Raw genomic sequence first — 27,443 nt, 5'->3', positions numbered from 1 at the left:
GTTGGACAAGGCTCAATGGAAAACAAAGGAGATTGGGCTTAGCCTGCTTGCGACTATGTAGTGATTCTAGGCTAAGCCCTCTTTTAACGCCGCCCCCAGGTTCTATCATTCCTTCTCCTACAATTCTTCTCCTTACTTGCACAGCGCCATGAGGCACTCTTCAATGACGTCACGCTGGGCCTTGGTAAGGGAACGACCACGAGACAGCCGGTAGATGGTGTGCAACATGGAATCCACCATGATAGCACGATGCTCAGTACCAGCAAAGAGAGGGGCGCATTTGGTGATGAGCGGCAGCACAGCCAGGCAGAGGTAGCGGTTCATGGCCAAGGCCATTTCTGTGGTGCTAAAGGCAGCCTGTGGGGAGGAGAATCCATGAGGAATATTTGGCTGAGAGAGAAAGGATGCCAAGGAATGGTCAAGGCACATCATGGCCCGATTCATCTTTTCAAAGCTGAGGCTAAAACCCAGGAATAACAAAGAGCAATTCAACTCAATTCAGTTTTTTATTTGCTTGCATCCAACAGACAGAATCTTGTCAGACTAAAACCTTACTACTCTCATTCTAATGGATATACCCTGGGAAGTTCTAGGTGGAATTTTCCTCCAATGGGATTTTCCCATGTATTTTACCAGGAAACATAGATAGGACAGGCTAGAAAAGTCATTGCCCTCCTAACCATACCCAAGCACTCCCAATTTGTTGGCGATGTCCATTTTGCTCTATGAGTTCATGGTGACCTAACCCTAACCCTAAGTGGAATTTTCCCCTAATGGGATAGGGCAGCCTAGAAAAGTCAGTGCCCTACTTACCATACCCACGCACTCCAAGTTTGTTGGCGATGTCCACCTTGCTCTAGGAGTTCACAGTGACCTAACCCTAAGTGGAATTTTTCTCCTATGGGATTTTCCCATGTATTTTACCAGAAAACATAGATAGGGTAGGCTAGAAAAGTCAGTGCCCTCCTAACCATACCCAAGCACTCCCAATTTGTTGGCGATGTCCATTTTGCTCTAGGAGTTCATGGTGACCTAACCCTAACCCTAAGTGGAATTTTCCTCCAATGGGATTTTCCCATGTATTTTACCAGGAAACATAGATAGGGCAGCCTAGAAAAGTCAGTGCCCTCCTAACCATACCCAAGCACTCCCAATTTGTTGGTGATGTCCATTTTGCTCTATGAGTTCACAGTGACCTAACCCTAACCCTAAGTGGAATTTTCCTCCTATGGGATTTTCCCATGTATTTTACCAGGAAACATAGAGAGGGCAGGCTTGAAAAGTCAGTGCCCTCCTAACCATACCCAAGCACTCTGAATTTGATGACGATGTCCATTTTGCTCTATGAGTTCATGCTGACCTAACCCTAACCCTAAGTGGAATTTTCCTCCTATGGGATTTTCCCATGTATTTTACCAGGAAACGTAGATAGGGCAGCCTAGAAAAGTCAGTGCCCTCCTAACCATACCCAAGCACTCCGAGTTTGTTGGCGAAGTCCATTTTGCTCTATGAGTTCATGGTGACCTAACCCTAACCCTAAGTGGACTATTCCTCCAATGGGATTTTCCCATCACATGACAGATCTGAGCATGCCTGAGCACGTGTGGAGCAGTGGGGTGATCAGAAACCACTGGAGACAGTGGTTCCGCCAATAATCTGATCCTATGTGTAGAGTTTGAATGTTGTGATGATGCCGTCCTGTTCCAGAGCTACTTACTGTGTCCAAGGAGGCTGCAGCTCTCATGTCTGGGAGAAAACCCACTTCCAGCACATGGAGGAGGAAGTCCTGGTTCTCAATGCCGTACACACGGTCCAGAAACAACACCATGGGTGACTTGTGGTCAGGCACAAAGCTGGCAGACATCTTGGGCTCAATGACACTGTCATCTAGAGTGGGAAGGGCAGATTATAAATCAGAGGAGATGGAGGTGGGGGCAGCGACTGTAGAGAGGAGGTAGAGGCAGACTTTCCAAGGACTGAGGGTCAAATGGTGTCAGGCACAAAATGTAGGAGAAGAGCAGGCCGAGCTAGGGGAGTGAAGTGTGCCATTAGCTTAGAGTCATTACGTTGCCACAAACAAGTCACAACCCAACCCCTATTGAATTCCATTGACCCTTATCTAGCGCCAATTTACTATTGAACTTTAGTTGACTGGGTTTTTGCGTATAGGCTTGAGCAATAAATCTTATGAATTCCAACTCAACATACGGTCCTGATTCTTTGCGCCTGACATTAGCCTGGTCAAGTATATAGTTTGACACTAAATTGGCACCAGATGTGGGTCAGTGGAATTCAAGAGGGGTTGGACTTGGAGCGCTTGTGAGAACATAACAACTCTTAAGCTGATGACATACCAAACTTAGTTCCCCAGCTCTGCCTGCCCTTTTCCTACACAAGCAGCCAGCGGATAGACTGAAGAAGATATTTTACTGCTGAACACCTACACTACAAGAATCTTGCTAGACTGTCTGCCTTCACTTGGGAAATGGCAGATATGGACCTAAGGCTTTGAACTTTGATGTCTCATTCCCCAAACGGAGTCTATGCTGGAATCTCTCTTCACTCCACTTGGTAGGGCGCCCCCCTTTCAGCCGATAGTGCCACCACAAATGGGCAGTAGATGAACTAAGTCTAGGAATAGGAAGTAGAACCTCCTACGGATACTTTACTGCCCAAAGGGCCACCATACCTTTGCCAAACGAAGGGATCTGCAGCGGGAGACTGATGACTCCGACAAGGTCCTCGATGGGCACTAAGGAACGCAAGATGGCTCTGATCCGGAGAGCTTCGCCCTTCCCAGCTTGGATGAGCTGCTCAGAAAGGAAGACAGAGGAAGAGAGACAGTGTGAGCCTCTAGTACAGGGGTAGTCAACCTTGGCTTTTTTGTGACTCGTGGACTTCAACTCCCAGAATTCCTGAGCCAGCCATGCTGATGGGAAAGGAGAGGTTTCCAAGCTGAGCCATGCTGGCTCAGGAATTCTGGGAGTTGAAGTCCACGAGTCATAAAAGAGCCAAGGTTGCCTACCCCTGGCCTAGGCCTGTATTTCTCAACCTTGCCACTCGGAGATGGGTGGACTTCAACTCCCAGAATTCCTGAGCCAGCATGGCTCAGCTTGGAAACCTCTCCCTTTCCCCTCAGCATGGCTGGCTCAGGAATTCTGGGAGTTGAAGTCCACGAGTCATAAAAGAGCCAAGGTTGCCTATCCTTGGTCGGTCAGTCAGTCTGTCTGTCATCAAGGATAGGGGTAGTCAACCTTAGCTCTTTATGACTCGTGGGCTTCAACTCCCAGAATTCCTGAGCCAGCCATGCTGAGGGGAAAGGGAGAGGTTTCCAAACTGAGCCATGCTGGCTCAGGAATTCTGGGAGTTGAAGTCCACAAGTCATAAAAGAGCCAAGGTTCCCCACCCCTGGCCTGGGCCTGTATTTCTCAACCTTGGCCATTCGGAGATGGGTGGACTTCAACTCCCAGAATTCCTGAGCCAGCCTGGCTCAGCTTGGAAACCTCTCCCTTTCCCCTCAGCATGGCTGGCTCAGGAATTCTGGGAGTTGAAGTCCACGAGTCATAAAAGAGCCAAGGTTGACTACCCCTGCTCTAGTAGGTAGTCCGAGCAAGGGCTAGCTTGGGTATAAAAAAAAAGCTGGAGAAGAGAGGGCTGTTTTGTAAAGAAATGGGATCAGTGGGAGGGGAGACGTTGCCCGTGGCCAAAACCTGCAAATGCTGAACAGGTAGTCCTCGACTTAACAACAGTTCATTTAGTGACCATTCAAAGTTACAATGGCATTGGAAAAAGCGACTTGACCCTTTCGCACTTACGACCGTGGCAGCATCCCCACGGTCACGTGATCCAGATTCGAACGCTTGGCAACCGATGCAGATTTCTGACGGTGGCGGTGTCCTGGGATCACCTGATTCTCTTTTGCAACCTTGCAAAGTCAACGGAGAAGCTAGATTCACTTACTAATTTCACGACTGCAGTGACTGGCTGAGCCACGGCGCCAAGAAAGGTCGTAAAAATGGGGCCAAATTCACTTAACGACTGTCTGGCTTTGCGACGGAAATGTGGGGCTCAATTGTGGTTGTAAGTCGAGGATTACGTAAACTTGGAGAACCTGACAACCTTCTGTCCCTGAGGGGACAAGACAGCAACGAAGGGGAGAGAGGACACGTACGTGCATCTCCGGGGCACACCGTCCCAGCAGATCGATGAGGGCAGCGTAGAAGGACATGATCGCGTTGCCCAAATGGACCCGATAATCCTCATGGGTTTCTTCTCCCCCAAATCTGGGAGTGAGGGAGCGAAAAAGAGAGCAGTGGGAGAGAGAGCAGCATTAGCTACAGAGGCAGGCCGTTCTGAGGCGGTTAGAGTATTAAAATGGAAGATCCCTCCTCCCCTTCATTGTGTGCTCCCCGCCATCTTTGTTCCTTCGAATGTTATCTTTACTGTTTTAAAATACGGTTTTGTCATGTCAGAAGCACCCTAGAGGCCCACGGCAGCAAGACGGGCAGCCTATAAATTTAATAAAATAAACAAACAAGCAAACAAGATCTCCCATCGAAATGACAAGGTGATCACAGGAGGCATAAAGGGGCATCAAAATGGCGAGTGTAAAAAAAAATGAAATGGCGACTATACTCTCAGTCACTCTAGCGCAGGGGTAGGCTACCTTGGCTCTTTTATGACTCGTGGACTTCAACTCCCAGAATTCCTGAGCCAGCATGAGGGAAACTTTGGCCCCTTCATGACTTGCGGACTTCAACTCCCAGAATTCCTCAGCCAGCATGAGGGAAACGTTGGCCCCTTCATGACTTGAGGACTTCAACTCCCAGAATTCCTGAGCCAGCATGAGGGAAACGTTGGCCCCTTCATGACTTGAGGACTTCAACTCCCAGAATTCCTCAGCCAGCATGGCTCAGCTTGGAAACCTCTCCCTTTCCCCTCAGCACGGCTGGCTCAGGAATTCTGGGAATTGAAGTCCGCGAGTCATAAAGAGAGCCAAGGTTGCCTACCCCTGCTCTAGCGCAAAATACAGAGTGGCTGGCAGTTCATTAAGATACATTCCCAATACTCTAAATGCAAAATATCCCTTAGAAATTCTCCATTTTTAAAAATTACATCGGGCCAGAAAGAGAGGGCGAGAATGGAAAAACAAGGAGGAAACTTGTCCTCCAAACCAGAATTGTATTTGGAGGCTGGTCAAACAAGAGAAGCCCTTCCAAATTATACAACAGGTTTCTCTCCCCCCCCCCTCCCCAGCTTCCAGCGAGCCCTTCACGCACAATTCCCGACGGCGATCTTTCTTGATGGTAGGCCCATCCCGGGCGGGATCCTGGGAGATCTGGATGGCCTCTTCTATGGCGGCCAACAGGCCGTTGCCTCCTTCCCCACGCAGGGCCGGGCCAAAGCACTCCGGGCGACGGATCAACAGGCGCACCACCACGTTGGCGTTCTCTTCCACGCTCTCACCTAGGGAAGGAGAAGGACCTCAAGGAGACCCTACAGGAGTAACTGATTACCCCAGGAATCTAGAAAAGCAAAATGGGGGATTTGAAGGACTGCCTCTCCCCTATTACATCCATCCAGTCCACCAGGATGGGAAAGCAAGGCATGTTACAGCTCCTATCAATTAGAGAGTGTCCTCTGGTAGGATCACCAAAAAAGGACCTTCTTGGTGGTGGCCCCTTTTTATGGAATATCATCCCTTTCTCCCTTGTCTCCCACCCTGCTGCTTTTCCGAAAGGCCCTAAAAAGGTTTTGTCAGCATTCCCCAAATGGAAATGGAGGCCATCAAGCAGTTACTTTGATTGTTTTGCTGCTGCCATGGGGAAATGGGGTGGGTTTTTAAAAGAGATTTTGTTATATGATAGATTTCCATTTATTTTTAAATGTAAGCCGCTCATCGTCATCTACAGGTGGATTGGGCAACTCTACAAATTTGATGGGTGAATGAATGAATGAATGAATGAATATACTACTACTTAGGTTCCATGTATTTCCACCGCAGAAGGATGAGTGGCAGAATCTTGTTTCCCAAATCTTTCTTTGGCAACTGCAACATTCTTAATGGCTAGAAGACATTTGCTGTATGTCTCAGTGTGTGACTATGCTGGCCACCCAACTCACCATTGACGAAGACGGTGAAGCGCAAGAAATCCAGGTATCGCTCGCCTCCACAAGGGTTCCAACCAATGTCGGGATATCCCTTGGAGAGCAACATGGGACAACTCTGGAGGCCAGTGCCAGCAAGGTAGGTCACCACCTAGGGAGGCAAGGAGAAAAGTTCTCAAGAACTCCACAGGAGCTCCTACCAAAGCAAATACATCAAATCCAGCTGAACTGATCAAAGGAACCACAACTGGAAGAGTTCGTAATCATTGCCTTATTATAAAGGAAGAGCCTGTCACATAATAGCCTAACCATAATCAGAGACTGCCCAGGATGCATGGAATGAAGGTAGAAAGGATGTCAACCGATAAAAGAGAATCGCTGAGGTTCAACGTTGAATTGTGGACTTCTTGGTGCTCTCTGAGTTTAGTTGTTTTCTGGCAGATGTTTCATAACCCAACTAGGTAATGTCATCAGTGCTTGAAGGGAGTGGAATTTGGGGAGAGGAAGAAGAGGATTGTGGGGTCCTTGGTGCTCTCTGAGCTTGGTGGTTTTGTTGCAGATGTTTCGTTAGCAAACTATGTAACATCGTGAATCTGGGGTGCTTCCACTGGGATTCTTGCCCTCAGTAGGGAGCCCCAAAGCCTCCTTCCCACTCTAGGATAGGAGTGGGATATTCTTTGCCATCCACCCTTGCATGTTGACACCCTCTTGGTGAGCAATGCTACCTTTTCCAGATCTTGCTCCTGCAAAGCCAGGGCCAGCTCATTGTTATCAATGACCGAAGCAGCAGCCACATCCAAGGGTGTGGATCCTCGCATGCCTGGAAGAGAAGGAAGGAAGGAAGGAAGGAAGGAAGGAAGGAAGGAAGGAAGGAAGGAAGGAAGGAAGGAAGGAAGGAAGGAAGGAAGGGAGATGACGGACAGATGGATGGATGGGATGGATGGATGGGTGGGTGGGTGGATGGGAGGGAGGGAAGGAAGGAAGGGAGGTCCATCAGAGAACTTAGCAGTGCCTCAGAGGTTGGAAGAACCTGACAATGCCACTTGAGAACAGGGCATGAAGACCCCACCACTCTCCCCTGCATCAAACTGCAGACAAATTTCAAAAGCCCAATTAACACATTTCAACCTTGGAGGACAAATGTTGGGTTGACATCAGAGACCCACATACGTTCGATCCTAACCCGCCAGCTTTTCGCTCTCTAGTTAAGAGTCCCCCTTTATGGATTACTGCCTTATCGTGGCGAAGGGGCTTGTGTAACTCCATGAAGCTATAAGCTATGCCGTGCAGGGCCATCCAAGACGGACAGATCATAGCAGAGAGTTCTGACAAAAGGTTGATCCACTGGAGAAGGAAATGGCAAACCACTCCAGTATCTTTGCCATGAAAACCCCATGGACAGTACTAAAAAGTCACTGAAGCAGTAGGTGTGAATTTAAATGGACTCCAGAAGATGGTAGAGGACAGGAAGACCTGGAGGAACGTTGTCCATGGGGTCGCGATGGGTCGGACACGACTTCGCAATTAACAACAACAACAAAGTTAAGAGTCACTCTTCACAGGATAGCGATCATCTCTGGGATTGATCGTCTCCACTGTATCCCAAGCCTTGTACTGAGCACGGCAACTCACCCAGCCCGATCCCGCTATTCTGCAGCAGATAGCTGAGATGGTCAAACATGGAGCGCTGGTTCTGGCGACTGATCCGGCAGAAGTAGCACAGGAAACGGCAGCAGTTGGTCACCATTTTAGGGAAGCGGATCTCCTGTTGGGGATGAGAGAGAGCTTCCTTGATAGCCTGGGGTGGGGGGGGGGAACCTGCATCCTCAAGTCCTTTTCCGCTAGCGCAGTGGTTCTCAACCTTTCTAATGCCGTGACCCCATAATACAGTTCCCCATGTTGTGGTGACCCCCAAGTGGGTGTGGCCACCAATAAGAGGGAGTAGGACAGCTAGGGAAAAGGAAAAAAAATGGCGGACAGCATGGTTTGGCGACCCCCGTGAAATGGTCTTTCGACCCCAAATGGGGTCCCGACCCACAGGTTGAGAACCACTGTGCTAGCGATATACTACTAAAACTCTCGTTGTCATGACCTTTTCCTGGGCGAAACAGTGCATTGAAGAGCAAGAATTTTGGAACCAAAGTGCCTCAAATGGGCTAATTTGAAGGAAGTCTCCACAATCCAGGAGCCAGCCACGTTTTGTCAGAACAGGTGCAAGACCTGTTTTTCTGTCATTTCTTTGCATGGGGGCATGTTGAAAAGGTGGCCCAGATGTGCAATCCATGCCTTAGTGCAGTGATGGTGAACCTTTTAGAGACTGAGTGCCCAAAAGCTGGCCCGCCCCCTGCTCCGCCCACCTGCAAGGCCACTCACCACAGATCGGCCAGGCAGCGCCATGGCAGCCACGCCCTCCACCCACACCCCACAGCATCAGTGGCACGTGATGGGGCGCAAGGGCGGAGTCTTGCCCCTGCTGCCATGTGCTTGGCTGCGCTGCTCCACGTGGGCCAGCTCCTCCAGGGGGGCTGCTGGTGAGGAGGGGTTGTGGGGGGAGGCGGGGCTGGGGCAACGACATGCGTGCCCACAGAGAGGGCTCCGAGTGCCACCTATGACCACTGCCTTAGCGTGAGGCAACAGAGCATTGACTGGCCAAATGACAAGGTCCCTTACCTTTGAATCCCCTCCACCCAGGACGTTCACCATCACCTCCATGACCGTCTCATGCATTCCCAGGGCCCTCATCAGGTTGGGATGCTGGTAGAAGACCTTGTTGTTCATTATATTGCTAGCAAAGAGAAACACAGAGAAGCAACAGTTGGACTCCAGAGCACACGGAAGAAATGAGGATGGACAAAGAAGAATGGAAGTCTCAACCTAACAGCTGCAAGTCGGCTGAACATGAGAATTAGCAGCGGGAGAATGGAAAGGTGGATCTTAGGAAAGAGTTACTAGTACTACCTCATCTTACCACACCCTAATGTCTTCTGGATGTACTCTAGACTCTGGGCTTCGAGTTTTAGGACCTGCACTCTAATGTATCAGGAGAAGATCGATTGTAGAAGGTTACGGTTTAAGTATGTTGGGTGGAAAGTGGCAGGGGTTAAAGGAAATCCGAGTATAATTTAGGAAGTATGGAGATAATTTTAGGCGAAGGAGCAGGGAAAGAGCTTGATGGACACCTGAATCTACACCCTGCAGTCACTGTACTCTTAGAACTAAATAGGGGGTCAGCATCCACCATCTTCTTGCAAATGAGGCTCTCGAGTGACTGGAGAGGGTCCTAGTTCAATCTGAAGTATCTCAAGCTAGAAGGGGCTTCAGGAAGTAGGAAAGCAACGTTGCTTGAAATTGGGAGAAACCTGGCAAGACAAAGTATGTCATTCTCAGTTAGATGACCCCCAAGTGGATCTGTACGAAGAAAACGTGACGAATGGAATGAAAAGCTCCAGTCTGAATGGGAGCCTATGAAGAAGCTTCACGGTGAAAAGTATGTACCGTTCAAGAAGCTGCAGAAGATGAAAGCACATACCCAATGCTCTGGATCATCAGGTTCTCCTCCTCAAGTCCCATCTGAACAATGAGCAATGAGCGGATCTGCCCCAGGCACTCCAGGAGACTCATGGTATCCTTCACCGAATTGACGTTGATGGTATAAGCCTTGGGCATAGCACGGATAAGCTCACCAAGGCCATCGTATTGCCGATGGAGAAGGCTGAACATCAACCGGACTAGCTCTGGGTTCTGGACGAAGGACTCTTGGGCCCAATGGACCATCGTGTGGGAGATCAGCTCTTGCAACGTGCCTACAAAGTGGGGAGACCAGGATGAACCCACGGCATCTTCTTCAGAACTTCTTCAGTTGGTCTTCACCCATCCGCCTCCACGATTGTTAATGTTATCCTGTCAGAACTTTGACCACACGGGCGAAGGCTGATAAGAACTGGATCTCACGATGCTTGGAAGGCCGTGGGCTCCCCCAAAACTGATTTAGGGGTTGGCTACATCACTCTCTTCCCCTCCACCACTAGGGGATACCTACTGGGCTTTGGTTCCTCCTCTGGAGGCTGCTCATCTTGCTGGTCTTCTTTTTTCTTGCGGAAGTTCACCACCTTCTCCACCAAATTCATCAACCGCCGGTGAAAGGGAGTATCTTCCTCTTCCTGTTCCTCCTCCCCCTCACTTTGGATTCCTGTAGAGGAAAGATGCCGAGCTGCTGAATGCAAAAATTCGATAACAGGGGACACCTGCATGGCAGATCGAAGGCAGCATGAAACAAAATCCTACTCTGTCTGAATGCCCAAGAAAAGATATTAAAATTGGACAAATGAGATCACTGTGGAAACTGAGATTAGAAACTACAATAAAGGGTTTTGTGATCCATTGATTCTATATTGGGATGTCCAACCTCAACTACTTTAAGACCTGTAGACTTCAATTCCCAGAATCCCAACTTTAACCACTTTAAGACCTGTGGACTTCAACGCCCAGAATTCCCCAGCCAGCCAAGCTGGCTGGGGAATTCTGGGAGTTGAAGTCCGCAAGTCAACGTTGCCAAGGTTGGACACCCTTGTTCTAGATCAGATGGATGGATACGCTTTTCTGAATGAGCTCATTCCCAATTTCCATCTAGTCTGAAGCGGTCCATAATTCCAGAATTGTGTCCAGAACTCTGCCGTTATCCTTCTCTACTTTGAGTTAATATATGCCCTTCGGCTTCCAGGGTCTTACCACAATGGGCTAGCAGGTCGGTATGAAATTCCAGCACTTCATCTCGGATCTGTTCAGGTACCGGACAGTCTTCTATATTGGCGCCGTTCTTAAATTGTAGCAGCATGTTGATCTGTTATGAGGAGAACATCCTGGTTTGGACGAGGCAAATTCCATATTTTCAAACTCCCAAACCCAACATTGCTGACGCGCATAACACGTTTGTATGTTCTACCAATGGGTGGTTCTCCACTCCATTTAGCTTTGGCTCCTCCCCATCCTCAAGAGCCCCGCCCCCTACCTGCTCCTGGGGAGGAGAGCGGAATTCCCGGGTGCGCCTGGCAGTCTCCGCAGCCGACATAGTGAAGGCCTGCATCAGCGTGGAGTAGCGCTGCCGTTGGTTGGTCTGTATTCTGTCCACGTAGCGCTCGGAGAAAGCAATGATGGCTTCCACGCGGTGCTGGAGCTCCCGGTCCCAGAAGAACTGCAGCAGGTTACACATCTGTAGGGAGGAGGAGAAAGGGAGACGGGCAGAGAGAAGATGGAGGCAACTACCAGAGTTGGGTGGAAGGGACGAAGAAGGAGAACAATTAACCAGTGGAACCACCTGCCTCCAGAAGCGGTAAATGCTCCAACACTGGAAGTTTTTAAGAAGAGACTGGACAGCCATTTGTCCGAAATGGTATAGGGTTTCCTGCCTGAGCAGGGGGTTGGACTAGATGACCTCCAAGGTCCCTTCCAACTTTACTATTATTATTATATTATTATTATTATTATTATTATTACATTGTTTATCTACTCTGGACCTGCTATGATGGCTAATATCTAATATCTGAGGGGCTGCCCCAAAGAAGAGGGAGTCAAGCTATTCTCCAAAGCGCCTGAAGGCAGGACAAGAAGCAATGGATGGAAACTAACCAAGGAGAGAAGCAACCTAGAACTAAGGAGAAACTTCCTGACAGTGAGAACAATTAACCAGTGGAACCACCTGCCTCCAGAAGCGGTGAATGCTCCAACATTGGAAGTTTTTAAGAGGAGACTGGACGGCCATTTGTCTGAAATGGCGTAGGGTTTCCTGCCTGAGCATGGGGTTGGACTAGATGACCTCCAAGGTCCCTTCCAACTTTACTACTACTACTACTACTACTACTACTATTATTATTATTATAAGAAAAAAGCTTCTGGCTATCTAGCTGTTGCTGTGGGAAATGCAAAGTAGGTTGGGCGTGATGATGATCCAAAGATGCCTCTGGATGGGCACCTAGCTTGACAGAATAACAGAGTTGGAAGGGTCCTTAGGAAGTCTTCCAGTCTAACCCCTGCTCAAGCAGGAGACCTTATACCATTCCAGACAAATAGTTGTCCAGTTTCTTCTTAAAAGCCTCCAGTGTTGGAGCATTCACCACTTCTGGAAGCAAAGCCGTTCCACTGATTAATTGTTCTATTTTTTTCTTAGCTTCTAAGTTGGATCTCTTCTTGATTCCTTTCCACCCATTGCTTCTTGTTCTGTCTTTGAAGGCTTTGGAGGACAGGTGGCCCCCTCTTCTAGTTCTAAGAACTAAGGCAAAATTTCCTGACCGTGAGAACAATGAACCAGTGGAACGGCTTTGCCTTCAGAAGCTGTGGCTGCTCCAACACTGGAAGTTTTTAAGAAGAGACTAGACAGCCCCTTGTCTGAAAGGGTAAAGGGTCTCCTGCCTGAGCAGGGGGTTGGACTAGAAGACCTCCAAGGTCCCTTCCAACTTTACTACTATTACAACTATTACCTGCAACTTGACTGATTCAGGAAGCTTCATTTGTAGCAGGCCCTCTTCCAGTCCTTCCTCATCCTCTTTGGGTTCAGCTTCTCCAGCCTCAATGGCCTTCAGATCCTGCTTTTCTCCTTCTTCGGCTTCCTCCTTCTGCTCTCCTCCAGCCTCTTTCTCCTCCTCCTCTTCCTCTTCCTCCTCCTCCTCCTCCACATAGCCCTGGTCTTCTCCTTCCTCCGCCTCCTCCTCACCACCCACTGACACTTCCTCCTCCTCTTTGGATTCTCCAAAGACAGTGGGGTCAATCATCTTGAGGATATGGCGCACATCTTCGTCCTCAAACACACCCATGATGAGAAGGGTGCAGACCAGCTTGAGAACTGGCACAAACTGGAACTCCACGCTACCCCCGACAGGGTCACGGGTATGTTGGCCTCCATCTTGGACAGCCTCTGTCAGCATGTTGATGGCCTTCACCTTCAGCGCATCCAACGGGATGGAAGGACTCAGCTGGTAGAGCTCAGAGGTGGTGCTGACAAAGCAGGTGTCGGAGAAGTGCAATGGAGGACGTAGACAGGTGCTCATGCCTACCCCGGGCAATCCCGGTTTCTTCATCCCATCCGGGAACAGCGTGATGCTCTTGGTCTCATCCGTCATGGGGACAATGAACTCGCTGTTCATCATGAGACGGGAACGCTTGGCCGACTCCAGGTGCATGCTGATAAGGAGGTCGTAGTAGCCAGCACGCAGCAAACCTGGAAGGTGGTTGCTCTCGATGGTGTAAAGCAATTGTGACTCGTCCACATGGCTGCACAAGGCATGGGCCACCCGGTTGTTGCCCAAGGCGCACACGGCACAGTACAACTTCAGACTATGGGAATGGAAAGTCAACAGGTCTTGGCGCTCGGACAATTCCAGAATGTCTATACATCTGAAAGAGAGATGAGGAAAACTTTGAGAACTAAAGAGGGGTGGAAGTTCCATGCTCGGTACTGTATTAGAAAGCGAATTTTTTACCAATTTGCTAAGATTTTCTATCTCTCAATGTTTAGCAACTATATCAATCAATAGGTTCCTCCCTTTGCTAAATTAGGCAGGCAGACGAAAACCTTAATATTAAATATCTTTAGAGGACAATGGCATACTCCATTTAATCCTCCAGGGAAAGATTGAAGGCAAACGAGGTCCGGGCAGAAGAAGAACATCGTGGCTTCAAAATCTAAGGGACTGGTTTGGACAAAACTCAGCAGCACTTTTTCAGGCGGCTGCTGATAAAAACAGGATCGCCAACATGATCGCCAACGTCCGATAACGGATATGGCACAAGAAGAAGAAGAAGACGAGGACAATGGCATTTGGGTTATTTTTTAATATAATTGTATTTGCTCTCTCTCTCTCTCTCTGGCAGGCCCAAAGAACCAAGAATGACACGTGGAGTAGTTTATTGTTCTTTACCTATAGACAGAATCTTGCCAGATTAAAGCAACTATCTGCATAACGATTAGATATACCCTGTGAACTGCTAAGGAGGATTCAACCATGCTCTCTTCCAGCTCACCAGACATTCCAAAGCTCGACTGTCTCTTTGGAAGAGTCAGACTTACGCCTTCTGCAGCTGCGCAAGGATGCAAGGCTAGTTCCCTGCTTGACCCCTCCTCCCTGCTTGGCTGGGAGTTTCCCACCATCATTCCATCATGCTCCCCCTGAGGGACACAACCATAAACCTAGCGAATAGTCTCCCTTTACCTGGCACCCTACAGATTTTAGCTCCCCAAATCCCCCCCCCCAACTAAGGTTGGGAAACATCAAAATATCACCCTGGAACTTGAAGGCGTCAAGACTCTCACCGGTTTTCCTCTGGGATATGGAGAGCCATCATAATGTTTGGTTCTAGGCATTCCACCATCCAGCCATGACGGTCACTAAAGCGAGCAACATCCACCCGTAGAAATTCATTGGGCATACGGCTCCAAGTCATGGGGGCCAGCATTTGGATGGTAAGGCGAGGTGGGCACTGGGGTTCCGTATTTTTCCGTTCGCTCCGGAACATGGCAGCTGATATCGGCATAATATTCTGTCCCGCAAAGAGTTGGAAAAGCAAAAGAAAATTGTTTATTAACTAATCTGTGTATATTTCCAAACCATCCTGATCCAAGTGGGATTCCGTCATTATTCCAGAAGCACTGTTTTTTTTTCTTTTTTTTTTTCCAACATGCAGCTTCAGGGATGGGCCTTACCTTCAGTTTGCCCAGTTCAAACTGGATTACATTCTGGTTTGTTGGGAGCACGACCACAGCAGGAAAGAGTTTTGTGTTGGGCTCCACCTGAGATGGACCAGTTGTGGGAGGACAGAGGTAAAAAAAAAAGAAACAGGGTTTCATTGCAACGTTTATTAGCGAAAATCTCCAGCAACTGTAAATATTCAAGGATAAAGATGGCATCTTTTCATTAGGACGCTGAAATAGGTTAGTATTTTATTATGTACATCAGGATTCTCCAAACTTGGCAACTTTAAGACTTGTGGACTTCAACTCCCAGAATTCTCCAGCCAGCCTGGATGGGGAATTCTGGGAGTTGACGCCCACAAGTCTCAAAGTTGCCAAGTTTGGTGATCCCTGATATATAGATCAACTACAAAATAAACCCTATTAAGTCCAATGAATATGGCTCCCAAGGAAGGGGATAAAGTCCCTTCCCATAGCCTGAAGTCATGTTGGGAGGAGGGCTGGGGGGGGGTAATTAGCTTGAACTAAGTGGACAAGTTTGATTCCTCCCCCCAATGCATCTGAGCCTTATCTGGTCTATTCCCAGGCAAAAGCTGCTAATCTGGGGAGTTTCCTGCATTATAGGCAGAGAACCATAAAGTAGCTAGTTTGAACTCTACAGATGTGAGTCTGGTTGTTTGCACCTGACAAGTCAACTCATATTGACAGAACACCAAGCCAATATAGCACAACTTTTAAAAAAAATCAAAACAGAACTATATAATTGGCCCATTCCAGTCTTCCGGTGCCAATTTTCCAAATTTTTAAAAATACCCAGCTGAATATCATCTGGATTGGATTATTGTTTTTTTAAAAATACTCAGCTAATGATATCAGAAAATATTATTTGGCTTTTGAATAATTTATATTTAAAGTTTAAGATATTATTTAGAAGTGTAGAATAGTTTAGTTTTTTTTCTTTTTTTTCCCTTTTCTTTTTTTATTTTCTTTCTTTTCTTCTTTTTCTCTTTCTGTTTTTTTTATATATATATAATGAAGTTAATATATTTAATAATTTGTTCATTGAATGTAATCATATTTGTTTGTGGTTTATTTGAGTTTATAAGGTTTTTCTTCTAAGTTCTAGTTAACTCTGTATCTAGCTCTGGGAAGAATGGGGGAGGGTTTTGGGGAGGATTGGGAAAGGGGTTTTTATTGTAAAATTGTAAAAATTATAATAATAATAAAAAAATACTCAGCTAAATATCATCTGGATTGGATTATTGTTTTTTTTTTAAATACTCAGCTGAATATCATGTGGATTGGATTATTCTTATATCACTCGCAAGTGATTGGGGAAACCTTTATGATCTTCTCTCCATCAATTCTAGATTCCTTGTCTAAAAGTTTCATCCCGAGGACCTCACCTTTGTGTCTTCGGTAGCCAAGAAAAGAACCATCCAGGGCCGCAGTCGTCCACCTTCTCAGCAGTCTGCTTATCTGTTCTAAACGCTTCCTTGATTTCTTATCCAACTCTCCAAAGATCTCCCTGATAAAAATTTCAGCCCCTGTCAAAGTCTGCTGGGGAAGGTATCCTGAATCAGCTTACCTGGAAGAAAGTGTTGACTTCTTTCCCGTTGGCGGTGAAAGTCATGAAGCCCGTTGCCAAATCAAGAAGACAACCGATCACCAGATCCACCATGCTCACTCGGGTCTGCTGGGTAGTGCTGACGAAATCCCCTCCCCAAACCATGTAGCAGTTGTTTCTCTTGATGCTGTTGAAGTGAAAGACAGTGGCAATAGTAATAGTAGTAAAGTTGGAAGGGACCTTGGAGGTCATCTAGTCCAACCCCCTGCTCAGGTAGGAAACCCTACACCATTTCGGACAAATGGCTGTCCAGTCTCTTCTTAAAAACTTCCAGTGATGGAGCATCCACCGCTTCTGGAGGCAGGCTGTTCCACTGATTAATTGTTCTCACTGTCAGGAAGTTTCTCCTTAGTTCTAGGTTGCTTCTCTCCTTGATTAGTTTCCACCCGTTGCTTCTTGTCCTGCCTTCAGGGACTTTGGAAAATAGCTTGACTCCCTCTTCTTTATGGCAGCCCCCGAGATATTGGAAGGCTGCTATCATGTCCCCCCTTGTCCTTCTCTTCGTTAAACTAGACAGACCCAATTCCAGCAACCGTTCCTTGTATGTTTTAGCCTCCAGTCCCCTAATCATCTTTGTTGCTCTTCTCTGTACTCTTTCTAGAGTCTCAACATCTTTTTTACATCGTGGTGACCAAAACTGGATGCCGTATTCCAAGTGTGGCCTTCCCAAGGCATTGAAGGCAATGACGTGTCAACCTATTTTTTCTTGAGATACTACAAGTTCCTGGATTGGAGATCCAGAAATTTTGAAAGTTATATCCCCTCCTTCCTCCCAAATCCTTCATGGACAACTGCGCCCCCTTTTCTCCACATCAAAAGGTCGTTTCACCCCTTTGGTCAACCTGCACAGGGAAAAAGATTCTTCAAACACCCCAAGATCTGGCCAAATCTCCATCCTATGGTTTCCTACTTCCATTCCTCAGAAATGGTTTGTAACTGATCCACAACACACAGCAGGTCAGGATAACGCTCACCTGTCGTGGATGTTTCCCTTGTCGTCACCCATGGTGACTGTGACGTTGCGCACCTTCGTGAGGTCGAAGTTCATGTCGTGCTGGTGGTAATCAGGGGTCACCCAACCTACCCACACAGTAGTCGGTTCTTGGCCTGCAAATATCCGGACTGAGTAGTAATACTGTTACGTTGGAAAGAGAAAGGAGCAAAAGGTAAACAATATGGCATGGGAAGTGCAGTTCCTCACACAAATATTATGAATAAGCAAAAGTATTCTGTAATAACTCATGGATAGAGATTATCAAAAGAACATGCTAGTTTCACCCCCATCTAGCATTTCCACTGTGGAATACCAGAAGTACTGTGGCGGAATGTAGTCTGGATTCCCAGGAGGAAGGGGCTGCATTCCAGAGGAGCAAGAGACAGCGAAGTTTAGAAGGTTTCCTTGGGAGAAAAAGGTTGAAAATGAACTCCCTAGAAGTTCTCAAGAGTCTCTCTTTAATGATCCAAGTACTTTGCTTTTGTTTGGCAAGATTGATGTCTATAGGTGAGGAACAAATAAAGGAAACTGCTTAGAAGAAACTCTGTGTGTTTTTCTTAGGACCTGATATCAATCCTCCCAAACTAAAGCAATTACTTGCATCATTAAAAATAGATTCTAAGAACTTCTAGGGAGGCGGTATCTTGATTCTCTTCCAACCAAACTAATCTAAACTCTCCTATCTCTTGGTCTTCTGGAATGCAGCCCTTCCCTTCTGGGAATTCAGACTACATTCCACCACAATGCCCTCCAAACAAATCTGACAATAGGCAATATTGTACTGTCACTAGATATCCAAGTTCCTATTACCGTCGTGGTGTTCATGATGATCTCTGGATCATCCCGGTCATCGGGAACTACTTCCTCTTCAAGTCGAGGTACCGTGGGGACCACAGGAGCAGGGGTAATGAGGGTGGTGGCTTTCTTGGCTTTGAACAAGAAGCTGGAGAAAATAAACAGGAAGGAGAGCACGATCAGAAAGGACAGTAGATCCTTCATCTAAGATGTCCCACCTGATTTTCTCCAGGCACACTTCTCGGAAATGAACCCTACTCAACTCAGTGAGAACGAGTTCAGAGTCAATTTATGTCTGATTATGTTGGTAGCCTTCCACACCAAAAATGCTTCTCTCCCATCACTAGGAGATTTCCTGAACTCCTGGTAAGCTTTCCATAGAGTTCTCACCCTCTTTTGGCTTTGCTTTTCTCGTTGGAGGAATCCTTCTCGTTCTCTGCTTTTGGGGCCTCTTTGGGTAACTCCTTGTGGGTGGCCGGGGAACCTGGGCCTTGCTTCTCCTTCTCAGCTTCCTCGGCTTCCTTGCGGCTGGCAGTTTTCTTCAACTGCTCAAACTCAGAGTCAAGGTCAACATCTTTGACCTCATCTTCAGGGATGGTGAGTCCATGAGTGAGTGGTGTGGTACCAGCTAGGACTTTGAACTTCTCATGGAACTCCACTGGCATGCTGAGACGCAGGAAGAGGAGTTCCACAATGGCATTCTGGGAGCCAAACGTTCGGTGTGTCAGCTTTAGACATGGCGGGTTATCCACAGTGCCATCAATCCGTGAAATCTATCCATGGAGGACCAAAGCAGAGGGTTAGACTAGCAGTGGACAAGCTTCTTCCCAGGCTCATCCCAGCCTTCCATTACTGTTTTTCAAAGTATTATGGACAATCCCTCTTTAGAATCCTCCAGAACTTACAAATAAATATCCGTTAGTATAGTGGTCCCCAACCTTCGCAACTTTAAGATTTGTGGACTTCAATTCCCAGAATTCCTCAGCTAGCCAAGCTGGCTGAGGAATTCTGGGAGTTGAAGTCCACAAGTCTTAAAGTTGCCAAGGTTGGAGACCCCTGCGTTAGTAGAAAAAAGTGGCAAAGTTTAATTTGCTCAATGTTACTAATCTTCTGATATGTCACGTAGACCTGGAGGTGGCATCAGAGGAGCACTCAAATAACCACATTTCCTCTCAGCCACGCACCATCTCTCATTTCATTTCAGTCGTGAGATCAACTACAATCTTGCTGTACAACAAACCAAACCCTCACAGATGCCACCGTCGGTGCCTCAGGCTCCCCTGTTCTGTAATTTTGTGGTCATTTTTCATTGCCACATTTTTTCCATGCCCAGGCCACTGTCATCTGGCTCATGAAACTCCCTCAAAATCCCTTCCAGCTCCCATTCGTTCAAAACAGTGGGCCTCTTTCTCCTCATCCAGCCAATCCAAAAGCATCTCGCTCATCAATCCTTCCCCTTTCACAGGAGTAGGCAACCTTGGCTCTTTTATGACTCGTGGACTTCAACTCCCAGAATTCCTGAGCCAGCCATGCTGAGGGGGAAGGGAGAGGTTTCCATGCTGAGCCATGCTGGCTCAGGAATTCTGGGAGTTGAAGTCCACCAGTCATAAAAGAGCCAAGGTTGCCTACCTCTGCCCTTTCAGAATGTCCTTCTGCGCCATGGTTGGTTCTCATACATTGTGATCTCCTTGTCAACATGAGTCCCAAAGCACGCCCACTGCAGGGGACATTCTCCAAGCTCTGCCCTCAACTAAGTCTCTTGCTCTCACCTCGTAGTGAGGGTGCTCAGCGGGCACAGGGGAAAACTGAGGCAGGCTTTTGCTGAACCACATGGTGACTTCCCGTTTTGTGTTGATAGCAAAGGGTTCGTAACCCTCTTGGAGGCCACAGATGGTGAAGTAGCGAAGGCTGCTGACATCCTGACCCAAGTTGAGCCGTCCCACCTGGGATAGTCCCAAGCTGCACACTGGGATGAAGCCTGTGAAAGATGAGGAGGGAAAAAGTGAACTTTGACCGCTGACAATCAATAAATCAACGTTCAGCCTCCACCTGTTTTGGACAGGAACGCTGGGCAGAGAGTGGTGAGGACAGTGGAAAAGATTGTTGGAGGTTCACTTCCTTCTATCCAGAACCTATCAGCGCTGCTTGACCAGGGTCCGCAGTATTGTCAGGGATGCCACATGTCCTCTTTATGACTGTTTTTCTTTGTTACCTTTTGGGATCAGGCTTTCTGGTATCAGAAGTAGAACAACTAGATTCTGTAAACTCTTCAGATACCTTTTTTCTGCTATGTATTTAAGATGGACTGTGATTAATGTATGTATGTTTTGGTGTAATTTTTGCATAATTTGGCACTCTTGGATGATGATGCAGTTACTATATTATTATGGTTATTTTGAGTGTGGTGCATTGGGATTTCATTTGAATATGTGCCATTGTGTATACAGGAAAATGACAACAAAGGCTGTTCAGCCTCCGAAGGAATGACGAGTCGAGGTCCGGGAGCGCTTTGCTTACCCTCTCCAATCTCTATTTCCTTGAAGGCCAGCTCCGAACCCGAGTCACTGATCAGCATCTCCCCATTAAGCGTAAACATGATGTGGTTATCAATCAGATCAATCAAGCATCCAACCACGTCTCCCGGTTGCCACGGGCGACCAAAAGGCTCACTCCCTATGTGCCAACGCTGACCCTGCAGGACCAAGACGAACGAAGAGATGCTTCAGGGAAATGGAATAAGAAGAAGACAAGGGCTGGCCCAGGATGAAGAGGAGAATGCAGCCCAAACTCACCCGATGTCCATTGAAAACGTAGGAGAGGTCGTCGGCTCCCAGCTCCACGTCAGGTCGCACATTCGGGCGGGCCCACCCCACCCGCATCTCGCCAGTGGTGACGGCCTCAAACTCAAAGTACCACTTGCCCGATTTCACCGCATAGAACTGCTCAGCACGGAAAATGCGGACTTTTTCCAGCCGGCCCTTGGTCAGTTCTTGAGCTGTTCAGAGATCAAGAAGACGAGAGCATGGAAAAACAAGACAAAATGACATACCAGAGATGGTTAGTGGACTAGGAAGAACATCCCACCTCTACTTAAGTAAGAGAGTTGGAAGGGACCTTGGAGGTCTTCTAGTCCAACCCCCTGCTCAAGCAGGAGACCCTATACCATTTCAGGCAAATGGTTGCCCAGTCTCTCCTTAAAAACCTCCAGTGTTGGAGCACCCACAACGTCTGGAGGCACGTCGTTCCACTTGTTTAATTGTTCCCACTGTCAGGAAGTTTCTCCTTAGTTCCAGGTTGCTTCTCTCCTTGATGGGTTTCCATCCATTGCTTCTTGTCCTGCCTTCAGGCGCTTTGGAGGATAGGTTGATCCCCCTCTTCTTTGTGGCAGCCCCCCAAATATTGGAACACGGCTATCATGTCACCCATAACTCTTCTTTTCCTTAAAGTAGTCCTACCCAATTCCAGCAGCCACATTATCCTTCATAGTAATCTGGCTTTTAAGTAAGTTATTTATTAAATGTCTATGCTGCCCATCTCACTGACTTAGTGAATTTGGGCTGCTCCGTTTAATTTTGGTTTATTTAATATTTTATGCTCTAATGTTTTGCACCGCTGTCTTTATGCAGTTTGTAAGCTGCTCTTGGAGCCGCTTGATGGCAAAATAGGTGGCATATAAATGTAATAAAAGAACGAATGAATTAAACCAAAGGCCGAAGAATGGAAGGACACTCACGGGTTTCCTGATCTGGGGGTTCAATGTTATAACCGTAGCCGAGGAGGGTCCGCACCGCTTCACGCAAGCTGTCCCGGTTTGTTTTCTTGGTCCGCTCATCCAGGAGGTGATAGGGTACCAGCCGGGGGTTGCGCTTGTTTCTGATGTCCTACAAGAGGTGCAGCCCAAGAAGGACATACAGGTGGGTGAACATAAAGCGATTTAATGAAACATATCACAAAGCCACATGCATCTTACTAGAAAACTGACAGGAGTGGAGGAGATGACCTGGAAGCTTGTGGTACCTCACCAGATACACCTCTGTGGTCCCTCATGCCGTACTGCACCTTACTTTACTCCCTTCCCCTGCAGCTTGTGGCTTTCAGCCATCAGTCCATTGTTGTTGTTGTTAGTTGCGAAGTCGTGTCCGACCCATCGCGACCCCATGGACAACGTTCCTCCAGGCCTTCCTGTCCTCTACCATCTTCTGGAGTCCATTTAAGTTCACGCCTCCTGCTTCAGGGATTCCGTCCAGCCACCTCATTCTGTCGTCCCCTTCTTCTCTTGCCCTCCATCTTTCCCAGCATTAGGCCCTTCAGTCCATAGGGACCCCATAAAACAGGGGTTCCTGGGCTGCGGCCCACTCTTCGGGCCACAACCTGTTTGGAACCGGGCTGCACAAGTAGCAGGCGCACGCAGGCACGCGTGCAAAGCTCTCCTCTATTTGTGTGAGCGTGCACCTGCCACTCACACAAATGGATCTGCACACGCTCATGTCTACCTGCCTGCCACTTGCAGGGAACTATCCCCTCCCCCCCAGACCACCAAGCTAGGAAGGTTGGGGACCGCTGCCATAGGACATCCTTTCCTCTGGAGTCCCACACCTGCACAACGCTGTAGGTCCAGCCCTGTTGGACACGATCCCTTGCCCAGACATTGTGTCCGTTCTCAGCTAGCTTGTCCACCAACGTATTCTGGGCTGGAGTGAGCTTGATGTGGTTGAGATCCAAGGGTGCCGGTTTGTAGCCATTGGACATCATGTACCTGCAAAGGAGGGAACCAGATGGAGACTCAGGACCCCAAAGTCCCAAAATCAGCCTCTGCACACCCAACCAACGGGAGCCAAACTGGTTACGTTTTAGGTAGCTTGGTTTTCTTGAGGTTCTCTTCAGCCTTCTCATCCGCCATCCCCACATGGCAGCCGAGAGCGAGCAAGGTCCTACGAAGGAAGAGGACAGTTCTGGGTGGGAAGTGGGGAGCTAAGCCACGGCCCTCTCTTCACTTGGGTAGCGCATATGGCGCAACGCGCTTCAAGCCCCAAGGGCACTTCGCAGAATCCGCCACGTGTTGAAAAACTAAATTGTTATCCAATGGATTGAAAAAGCTACTTTGGCCGTTTCCGAGTGGACCAACAATTAAGGGGCAAACAGTACTCCAGCAACTCAGACAAACAAGCTAATAGTAAACAGGCTAATCAAGAGCTCTCCCACAAACCCTGTGTCAACGCTGCTAATATTGAATATTCTTGCTTTGACAACATATGTAGAACTGTCTGGTATTTTTAGAGTTAATTCAGATGACAGAGGAAAGGGAGGGGAAATAACAAAAGCCAGGGGAAAGGAACGGAAGTGAATCTCTGCCCTCTGGGCTAATTGGAAGATGTGACTTGTGACTGCAAGATAAGGGAGGGGTTTAGCAAGAAAAGTGAGATGCCAGCAAGAGGAATTCAGATTCTGGCATAAACCTCCATGATGTGCCCTCAATTTGCAAAACTGGTAATAAAGGCTTTAGGACAGTGGTTCTCAACCTTTTTAATGCTGCGACCCCCAACCAGTCGTAATTCGAGGACTACTCAACCGGTCGTAAGTCAAGGACTACTCAACTGGTGCAGCACCGTTTGCAGAATGGGACTTTTGGCGGGCTCAGCAGGGCAGAGACAGCCTGGACAATTCCTATTGGCTTTCGAAAGCCAATAGAATTAGACTCTATTCAAGAGAGTCTCTTCTATGGGCTTTCAAAAGCCAACAGAATAAAAGGGAGTAGCACAGCTAAGAAAAAGGGGAGAAAAATGGCGGACTGCGTTGTTTGGCGACCCCCGTGAAATGGTCGTTTGACCCCAAATGGGGTCCCGACCCACAGGTTGAGAACCACTGCTTTAGGATAAACATGCCTGGAAGTTCTTTGAAGTGTTTCATTAGTCGGAACCATGACACCCTGATTGGATAAGCCACTAATATATAAACAGAGATCAAACCCCACCCTCTTGTAGAACTGATGATGTTCTCTAGTTGGATGATGAAACATTTGAACGATAACAACCAAGCTCAGAGAGCACCCAGGACTCCACAGTCCTCCTCCTCCACTCCACAAACCCCACTCCCTTTTTTTATCCCTGGTGATGATGTTAGCTAGTTGGATTATGAAATGTCTTCAAGGAAACAAGCCAGCTCAGAGACCACCCAGCACCTCAACCCTTCCTTTATGCTTCCCCCAGACAGACTCCATCAGAATTGATGGAGACGTTCCATTTCTTGTGTCTTTCTCGGTTTCGTTTCACCTTCCAAACTCTTCTGCTGTCACCACTAAGCAACCTTTATGTAAACGTCCATGCAATCTCTAAAACTGCCTATAATCCAAAGATTATAGAGGAGGTCCTGGCTCAGCAGATCCAGGCTCATTTCAAGGGATTTCCCCACCACCACCGCTCACTTGAGTGTCTCTCCTGACATCTGCAGGTTGTAATTGCGCTCCGGCTCAGGAAGACTGTGGAAATCCAGCAAGCAAGGATGCAGGTGCTTGTTGTCATCTCGGACCTGAGAGGAAACAACAGTTGACCAGGGATCCTCGTTACCATTTCATGTGGGAGCTGAAAAGGCAGCTGATCTCACCCGAGCTACGATGTCTATCACACAAATTGACAGGAATGATCAAGCTTCCCAAAGATGCTTTTTTCACGAGGCAACTGGACTTTCTTGTTTTTCTTTGAAGACGTTTTGCTTCTCGTCAAAAGAAGCTGAAGAAGCTTCTCGGACGAGAAGCGAAAGGTCTTCAAAGAAAAACAAGGAAGTGCAGTTGCCTCGTGAAAAAGCATCTTTGGGATAACGATGACCTGGATGACTCAGAATCTCCACAGACAATTATAAAGCTTGCGTCACTTGTGGGACGTCACCGCGAGGTGCACAGTGTCGTTGTGGCTTATTGAGGACATCTAAGATGACACAAATCTTTCTTGCCGCCACAAGGAAAGACGTGGCAACTTCCAACCTCTGGGTTCCCAGCGAGCAGCACTCACCGGCCCATATATCCATCCCTGCTCAATGCGAGTGAGGGCCCACAGTTCGTGGATATTCTCTGCCAATTTCTCACGGATCTTCTCCAGGTGTGGAGGCAACACGATCTGCGGGGGATGCAGAAAAAAAGATAAAAGAGCGAAATGAGAATGAGGAGGCTTTTAAGAGGCGACTTTTTAATACATGTAGTCCTCAACTTACAACAGGAAGGAAGGATAGAGGGAAGGAAGGAAGGAGGGAGGGAGGACAGAAGGAAGGAAGGAAGGAGGGAGGGAGGGAGGGAGAGAGAGAAGAAAAGGAAGGAAGGAAGGAAAGAAGGAAGGAAGGAAGGAAGGAAGGAAGGAAGGAGGGAGAGAAGGAAGGAAGGAAGGAAGGAAGGAGGGAGAGAAGGAAGGAAGGAAGGAAGGAAGGAAAGAGAGAAGGAAGGAAGGAAGGAGAACAAGAACAGGCAGGGAGGAAGGAAAGGGAGGGAGGGAGAGAAGGAAGAAAGGAAGGAAGGAGGGAGAGAAGGAAGGAAGGAAGGAAGGAGAACAAGAACAGGCAGGGAGGAAGGAAAGGGAGGGAGGGAGGGAGAGAAGAAAGGAAGGAAGGAAGGAAGGAAGGAAGGAAGGAAGGAAGGAAGGAAGGAAGGAAGGAAGGAGAACAAGAACAGGCAGGGAGGAAGGAAAGGGAGGGAGGGAGGAAGGAAGGAAGGAGAACAAGAACAGAGGAATGAAGGAAGGAAGGAAGGAAGGAAAGAAGGAAGGAAGGAAGAAAAAGAACAGAGTAATGAAGGAATGAAGGAAGGAAGGAAGGAAGGAAGGAAGGAAAAAAGGAAGGAGAAAGGGAGGGAAGGAGAATGGGAAAGTGCCCACGAGTCCTGGCAGCAGTCGCTCTTATGGCTGATTTTGCCCTCCAGCCCTAAAATTGCTCACTTCCGCTTTCCCACCTCCTGTTCTCATGCTCTCCGGCCAAGGAAACCCAGACGTCCCTACCTGGATAGTATCCACGGGGTAGGGGGTGAAGGACGTGTGCGACAGGGACAGGGTCGGCCCAAGAAGGTTCCGGAATCCATTGATGTCGTGCTTGTACTCCTTGATGGGCTCCACCCGCATCTTCTCCCGGGGAAGGACACCCTCGTAGCAGGGGGCGTAGCCCGGGGGCGGCAGGAATTTGAACTCTCCGTGGCGGCCCCCCAGCAGGAACCGCACTCTGGCAGGGAGGAACGGGGGAGAGGGGGAATGTAGATGCTTATTAATGACTAAAAAGGAGGTTTTTTTCTGATTTTGTTCTGCGATGTGGGAGGGGCCAATAGGAAGCCACTGACTCAATCACACATAAGGAGTCCTTGATTTACAACAACAGATAGTCTGTGACTTGCAGCAACTTACAACAGTTCATTTAGTGACCGTTCAAAGTTACAACGGCGCTGAAAAAAAACTGACTGAGGACCACTTTTTACACTGACAACCCTTGCAGCCTCCCCAAGGTCAGGGGATCAGACGCTTGGTCACTGACTCATATTTATGACGGCGTTGCAGAGTCCCGGCGTCACGGGATCCCCTTTTGTGACCGTCTGACAATGGAGGGGGGGGGAAGCCGGATTCACTTAATCACCGTTTGACTAGTTTAACAAGGGCAGTGATTCACTGAATAACGGTGGCAAGAAAGGTCATTAAAATGGGGCAAACTCACTTAACAAAAGTTTCCCTCCGCAGCCGAATGTTTGGGCTCAACTCGAGTCATTGAGGACTACCTGTATTCATTTAACAACCATTGAAGTTGCGACGGGGCTAGGAAAAAAAATAAGATGACGTCTGCTCTTTATAGACACAACCGTCGCACCATCTCCACACGGTCACCCTGATCAAAATTTTGTTTGTTTGGCACCCGACATGTATTGAATGATGATTGCAGCATCCTGGGGTCATGTGGTGGCCATTGATCAGCTTCCTCACTGCCTGTTGTGATTCCTCACCAGCCAGTGGACCCGGCAGCTGAGTCTGGGGAATCAGAGGAGGAGGGGAGGCCTGGAGGGACCTCAGAGTCAGAGGAAGGCTCTGAGGAGCTCCAAGACTTATAGTAGGACGAGGAGCCTGGCCCCTCTACTCGCGCTCAGGCTGAGACACAGCTGTACTGGGAGTCTGAGTTGGACAGTGATGAAGAACAGCTGGGAGATATCCAGGATGCACGAAAACGTCGGCAAGAGAAGCGAGTAGGACAGAGGAATGCAATGGGGCGGCTCCAAAGGCAAAGGA

At 48.1% G+C, this 27,443-nt stretch overlaps 1 protein-coding gene across 12 annotated transcripts in view; it reads right to left on the bottom strand.

Annotated features, from left to right (window-relative positions):
- RYR1 (ryanodine receptor 1) overlaps window positions 1-27,443 on the bottom strand; it is a 123,074-nt gene that overhangs the window by 62,553 nt on the left and 33,078 nt on the right. For all 12 annotated transcript variants that reach the window (XM_039369222.1, XM_039369227.1, XM_039369226.1 and 9 more), the window contains 29 exons: window positions 26,181-26,397; window positions 25,209-25,313; window positions 24,626-24,729; window positions 23,052-23,135; window positions 22,801-22,960; window positions 21,938-22,085; window positions 20,997-21,199; window positions 20,722-20,896; window positions 19,974-20,182; window positions 18,595-18,977; window positions 18,220-18,352; window positions 17,390-17,550; window positions 16,377-16,542; window positions 14,801-14,887; window positions 14,411-14,637; window positions 12,582-13,494; window positions 11,117-11,317; window positions 10,837-10,948; window positions 10,148-10,297; window positions 9,638-9,911; window positions 8,779-8,893; window positions 7,741-7,873; window positions 6,834-6,928; window positions 6,124-6,259; window positions 5,280-5,466; window positions 4,172-4,283; window positions 2,690-2,810; window positions 1,718-1,887; window positions 137-357 (listed from right to left, as the gene is read on the bottom strand). In XM_039369222.1, the coding sequence (XP_039225156.1) occupies window positions 137-357; window positions 1,718-1,887; window positions 2,690-2,810; window positions 4,172-4,283; window positions 5,280-5,466; window positions 6,124-6,259; window positions 6,834-6,928; window positions 7,741-7,873; window positions 8,779-8,893; window positions 9,638-9,911; window positions 10,148-10,297; window positions 10,837-10,948; window positions 11,117-11,317; window positions 12,582-13,494; window positions 14,411-14,637; window positions 14,801-14,887; window positions 16,377-16,542; window positions 17,390-17,550; window positions 18,220-18,352; window positions 18,595-18,977; window positions 19,974-20,182; window positions 20,722-20,896; window positions 20,997-21,199; window positions 21,938-22,085; window positions 22,801-22,960; window positions 23,052-23,135; window positions 24,626-24,729; window positions 25,209-25,313; window positions 26,181-26,397 (5,502 nt within the window). The remainder of the gene's footprint in view (window positions 1-136; window positions 358-1,717; window positions 1,888-2,689; window positions 2,811-4,171; window positions 4,284-5,279; window positions 5,467-6,123; window positions 6,260-6,833; window positions 6,929-7,740; window positions 7,874-8,778; window positions 8,894-9,637; window positions 9,912-10,147; window positions 10,298-10,836; window positions 10,949-11,116; window positions 11,318-12,581; window positions 13,495-14,410; window positions 14,638-14,800; window positions 14,888-16,376; window positions 16,543-17,389; window positions 17,551-18,219; window positions 18,353-18,594; window positions 18,978-19,973; window positions 20,183-20,721; window positions 20,897-20,996; window positions 21,200-21,937; window positions 22,086-22,800; window positions 22,961-23,051; window positions 23,136-24,625; window positions 24,730-25,208; window positions 25,314-26,180; window positions 26,398-27,443) is intronic.

This window comes from Crotalus tigris, unplaced genomic scaffold (genome assembly GCF_016545835.1).
Source record: "Crotalus tigris isolate CLP2741 ecotype Arizona unplaced genomic scaffold, ASM1654583v1 scf7180000020990.9691751010:1144802, whole genome shotgun sequence".
In the NCBI taxonomy this organism is placed as follows: Eukaryota; Metazoa; Chordata; class Lepidosauria; order Squamata; family Viperidae; genus Crotalus; species Crotalus tigris.
Note: the sequence above shows the minus strand (reverse complement) of the source record. Positions and strands in the feature narration are given on the sequence as shown.